Genomic DNA, 5,471 nt, shown 5'->3' with positions numbered 1-5,471 from the left:
TGGAGCATACACACTTAGGACTGCTTTTCTCGCTTTCAAGGGCATTGTGGTGCGCACCTCCCATGCACTGTGGTTCTACATCGGAGGCCTTCCGTTCCGGCTTGGTGGGACTTGATTGGATTTTTTATAAATTAGTTACATGGAGCATCCTGAATGAGTTAGAAAGTATTGAAATACAACATTGTGGACGTCCAGATTGAGAGGATGGAAAAGTAAAGATTGAAGGTAAGATTAAAGTTGCAGTTAAAGTTGAAATACTGGTTTGTCACCACTTATCTTTATACATCTTTCGTATTTAAACCTAGCTTTTTTACTCCCCATTTTCTCTTTATTTTATCAGTCTTCTATCTTCAGTTGGGCACAAACATTTAATTATGTCAATTGACCAATCAAAATCTAACTCTCCTGTATTTGACCAGCTTCTGATTTGGAAGAGGCCATTTTCATCCAGAGCTAGTTGCGCAAAAATACCTGATCTACAAGCTCACAATCGCACTGTGACATGTTGTGAGCTAAAGCTAATTCTAACACTATCGCCGTCTGAAAACAATCTATACAGTACCACAAAAACTGTTTCTGGTGACATTAAGGCAACAAAAAGAAGGTCATGCAACACAAAAGTGACTATAAGAACAAAAATAAATGCAAGAAAACTTTCTATTTATTGCTACACAGTGAGATTTATATTTACAAATAATGAAACCTAACGTCAGGGTGAACTATGGCCAAAATAATAAACAAAAACCTAAAGTAGCTCTGTGATGAACATGCTACCTTACCTAAAGAACAAGAACGAACAAAGTCACCAAGCCTAAATCTATACATAAATTGTGTTGTGGAAAAACAGTACATGTAGCAGGAAGCAATGCTAATAAAGATAATCAGTGTTATCTCCCAACAAAGGCGAACAAACAAAATGAAGTCTAATGTCACTGATTTCGAACACACCTGGCAGTTACACACTAGGAGACATCCTTGCATAGAACAAAGATACAGATAGAAAACAATATCAGCTGCTGGTTATAGCAAAAGTATTCTAATCACAAGCTTCTATGGAGTCTGTCCTTGGATGTTTTGTTTGTCTGTTTGTCTGTTACCAATGAATAGTCTATACAGCAATGGTTCTCAACATGGAGTCTGGGGACCAACAAGGGGTCCAAATAGACCCTTACGGGTCTGTACCTCACAGAGTGTAAAGATGTACACTTTGGGGTCCCAAAGATTAAAAAAATAGTTCAATTTGTACACTCTCTGTGTTACAGACCCGTAAGGGTCCATTTGGACCCTTGGGGAGCCCTGGACCATGCGTTGAGTATGTGGTCTATAGTGTTTACTGGTCACTGTTTGGTATCACCTCAGCTAACCTGGATGGAGGCACCACTGAAAAAGTAACAAGGTAGGTAGGTAGGTAGGTAGGTAGGTAGGTAGGTAGGTAGGTAGGTAGGTAGGTAAGTAGGTAGGTAGGTAGGTAGGTAGGCACTTTATTAATCCTAAGGGAAGTTTCACTGTTACAGCAGCAATAGTAAAGATTAAAAAAAGGGTAGGGATAGAATGATAAAAAGATCAAAATGTGTGTGTGTGTGCGTGTGTGTGTGTGTGTGTGTGTGTGTGTGTGTGTGTTTGTGTGTGCGTGCGTGCGTGCGTGCGTGCGTGCGTGCGTGCGTGCGTGCGTGCGTGCGTGCGTGCGTGCATGCGTGTGAGCTGATCTCAGTCATTATGAAATGAAAGTTAAATAGTTCCGAAAATATAAAGCATAGGTGGAAACAAATGCATGGTGGTACTAAGTTGTCCTACTGTAGTGTGTAAAATAAATTAGGCGCTTATCGGTCCAGCGGTTTGCAAGATTAGCTCAGACAGGCACACAGAGACACACAGGAAAACAGAGAGAAATACCATCTTATACGTAGATGGCTAACTCCTACAGAGCTAGCTAGTTAGTGCATGGACCTTGTGAGTGTGAGGACCCAGGTTCTTGCATATCTCTCCTCTCTCTGTCCTTGGTTTTCTGACCCTGACCTAAATAAAGCATGAAAAAGTCTAAATTAAATGTAAAAAAACCAACAACAAAAAACCTAAGTGGTTCCTTTGTTACAGCAAACGGATATCAGCGCTCACACTTCTCTTCATCTCCTCCACGTTGAGACGCCAGTAACTGCGAAGCTTTATAGGCCTGTTGCAGAGGATGTTCTGTACAGGTGCTGAGTCATTAAACGCCACAAAGCCAAAGTTAAGGACCTTCCCACCACTCTTGATATTGAGCTTCAGGACCGTTCCATACTCCTCAAAGACCTCCTTGAGCTCTGCCTCGTCCACATCGCGAGGGATGTTTCCGACAAACAGCTGGTGGGCGTCGGGGTACCTGAATCCCCGCCCATGTCTATCCCCCTTGCCTTCCCACAAAGGCCTGGGGTCCTTAAATAAAGGTGGAGGGCCTCCAGGTCTCTGTGAAGTCGACACCGGCGCCAGGCTAGGAGGGATGTTTGCACCGGTGATTGTCACCTTTGACACTGGGAAGGGGACGGGGGTGTCTCCTTTTATTTCCATGACAGCAAGCTCCACCTGCTGCTTGTTCATTTCTGTGGTGCTCACCTCCTTCTTCTCACCCAAGGTAAACTCGACATTCTTTTCTGTCACAAACTTGCTGATGTCTTTGTCCTCGGACAGGAAGTCTTTCCAGCTGAGGCCTGCTTCCCTCCACATGGCTCCCACCTTTATGTGGCTCAATCCTTTGCAGAGTATTATGAGGATGTGGACCAACAGGTCTCCAGCCTTATCCAGACGAATGAGAGGCTTAGAGATCTCCTTGAAGAGCTGTCCCATGGGGATACCTCCCTCATGGAGCATGGGGGTGATCAGTTCAGCCAGGTACAACCAGAAGTGGGGTATGTCTATAGCCATATCCTCCGCCACTTCTAGGAACTCTTGAAGCCCTCTGTAGTACTGCTGTGTGGGCATAATGCCAGCCTTGATGAGCTGGTGTAGCAGCAACCCCATGTGCTCTCTAGCAATGGCACTGTGCTCTAGCGTGGACTCCAGACCATTTCGCACAAACACAAACAGTAGCTGGTCACTGTTCATTTTCTGCACACGCTGTAGTGCCTCCTTCACGTCGTTGATGTGGAGGTACTCTTCAATGATGACTGTGGATTGCTTCTCCAGCTCCTCCTCGCTCAAGGCAGGCTTGGTGGGGGTCTGGGGAGCTGGGGGCCACTTCGCGATCTCTTTTCTCCTGACGGGGTCTCTAGAGCTGTTTCTCTGAGGCACTCGTCTGTCAGAGTCCAGAGAGGAGCCTGAGGAGTGCTGCTGCAGAGCAGAGAATCTGTTCAGGATGCTGGTGGCAGAATGGTTTCCTGGCTGTGAGCCAGGGTCTGAAGGCTTGGTGCTGATTTTACTGCTGCTACCCCAACCACTCCATGTGCTTTTTTCTCCTGGGGCCAGTAGATGGTTGTTAATGTCAATAACTGGACTCTTTGTGATTTTGCTGAAACGGGAAGCATGGATGGATCGGTTCTTGGTGGAGACCGTGTTCCAGCACTCATCCTGGGGCATGCTACCCCGGCCCTGGTCGTGAGTGCCCTGGCCACCAGGCCCCCCTATACCCATCCTACCCCCCGAGCCTCCCATTGACTCGTTTTTAGAGATAAGGGCTTGGACCTTCATCTGCTCACTGTGCTCCTCCAACTTAGCATCTTTGTGGATCGGGTTGATGGACACCCAGTTATTCTGCTGTAGGTCTAACACATCCTGCAGCATAAAGCGGATCCTTGGGGAGGTCTTCCTTTCCTTGATGATCTCCATTTGGTTGAAGTACTGGTCCATGCAAGGCTTGGCCTTCTCAAAGTCCAGGTCCTTGCCAATGGTGGCGAGAAGTCTGCACAGGCACTCCAGGGACTCCTCGTCATGGTTTTTGAGCAGCTTGATGATACAGTCATGCATTGTCACCTCCGTCAGCATCTTGAGCTTGAACAGCTCCCCGATGAACTTGATGTTGCCCAGTGAGCGCCTTCTGGCCTTGTCCTTGGAATTCTCCAGTTCCTCTTTCAGGCACTGCTTTTCCTCCCCGGGGGCAGCATTCAGTTCTTTCTGCTTCTTCTCAAATATCTCGTTTTCATACTTGTCCTTCTCAAACTCCTTCTGGCAGCGGTTGAGCAGCAGCTTACGGAAATTTACAGAGACTCCCAGCTTGTCTGTGGTGGGGACTTTGAGCCCCATAAGGCAGCAGCACATTTTGGCATAAACCATAGAGAAGTTGGGCTCGGAAATGGCCTTCTCAAAGATGAGGTCAATGACTCCCTTCAATCGGTCCTCTGTGTCGATGGTGAGATCCCTCACCTGCTTCATCAGCTGCTGGAACATCTGCGGAGTTAGTTTGTTCAGAATGCTGCACACGCGCATGAAGAGAACCTGGGTCTTGGCCTCCTCTGAGTCCTCGGCCTCCTCACACCGTCTCGGTTTCTGACCGGAAGGTTTCCAGGCCTTCTGGGCCTTGTTGAGCTGAATATTGTCAGCCGTGTTGGTCATGGTCGGGATGATCTTCCTGAGCTCTTCACTTCGGCCCTGCTGGGAGTGATGAGGACAACTGCTCAGGCCCAAGCCTATACCTGGAGGTTGTCCTCTCCCACCTCCTCCCATGCCACTTCTGTCCAGGTTGGCAAAGGAAGGTGTGGCATCAGGGACACAGTTCATACCGGGTAGATGACTGGGGTCCAGCTGTCGCTGAGGCATCTTGTTGACCTTGTCCAGGACAACGTCACTGATGGTTGGCAGGCCCTCGGGTTTGGTCATGCTGGCTGAGATGAACTGTAAGCTCAGAAGGACCTCTCTGTCATACTTCTCTGGGTTGACTAATGGCCATTGTTCTTTGTACCTGTTGGTGGCAGCTGGCTTTGAGTCCTCTGACTGAAAATTCTCGTCTTCCAGCTTGTCCCCCACCACTGCATAGTACGGTTGGACAAAGTCTTGTCTGATCAGCCCTGGACCTGTCTTTTCAATGATCATCGTTTCGTTTCATCTGTCGTTTAGACAGAGGCTTACACAAAGACAGCTGTAGGGCTGTGAGCTGTCTTTTAAGGACCACATGAATCAACAGCGAGCTCCACCAATCAGAGATGTCGCTGTTACCTGGTGTAACATCAACACTGCAACGTCACAAAGGACGAGTCTTGAAACACCTAGAGCCTGCAGCCGATAGGCTCTGTAGGAGGCTGGCCGTCTATCTAGTCTGTGTGTGTCTGAGTGCACACTGCCAGTAGACGAAATAAGTACTCAATCCATTTCTTTAAAATAATGATTATATAATATTTTTTTATACAAATATGAAGCATAGACAAGCGCTGTAATGCCGCAGAGCTACTAGTAGGCGTTGCCAAAAAAGACTACTGGAATGAATATCGATGGGGTCTGATCGGGGCTGAAACTTTGGCCAAATATGGAGTCATACTTAATAGATCATACGTCATAGACAACTGATC

The 5,471-nt window shown here is 47.2% G+C and overlaps 1 protein-coding gene across 1 annotated transcript; it reads right to left on the bottom strand.

Moving 5' to 3' along the window:
• Window positions 1–2,088: 2,088 nt before the first annotated feature.
• On the bottom strand, window positions 2,089–4,998 carry LOC308088546 (eukaryotic translation initiation factor 4 gamma 1-like; the record flags this gene model as incomplete). The annotated part of the gene is made up of 1 exon (XM_080433022.1): window positions 2,089–4,998. One exon carries the CDS (start codon window positions 4,996–4,998, stop codon window positions 2,089–2,091), a length of 2,910 nt encoding a protein of 969 aa, XP_080289148.1.
• Between the last annotated feature and the right edge of the window lie 473 nt (window positions 4,999–5,471).

This window comes from Gymnoscopelus braueri (genome assembly GCF_963280865.1).
Source record: "Gymnoscopelus braueri genome assembly, chromosome: 1".
Taxonomy (NCBI): Eukaryota; Metazoa; Chordata; class Actinopteri; order Myctophiformes; family Myctophidae; genus Gymnoscopelus; species Gymnoscopelus braueri.
Note: the sequence above shows the minus strand (reverse complement) of the source record. Positions and strands in the feature narration are given on the sequence as shown.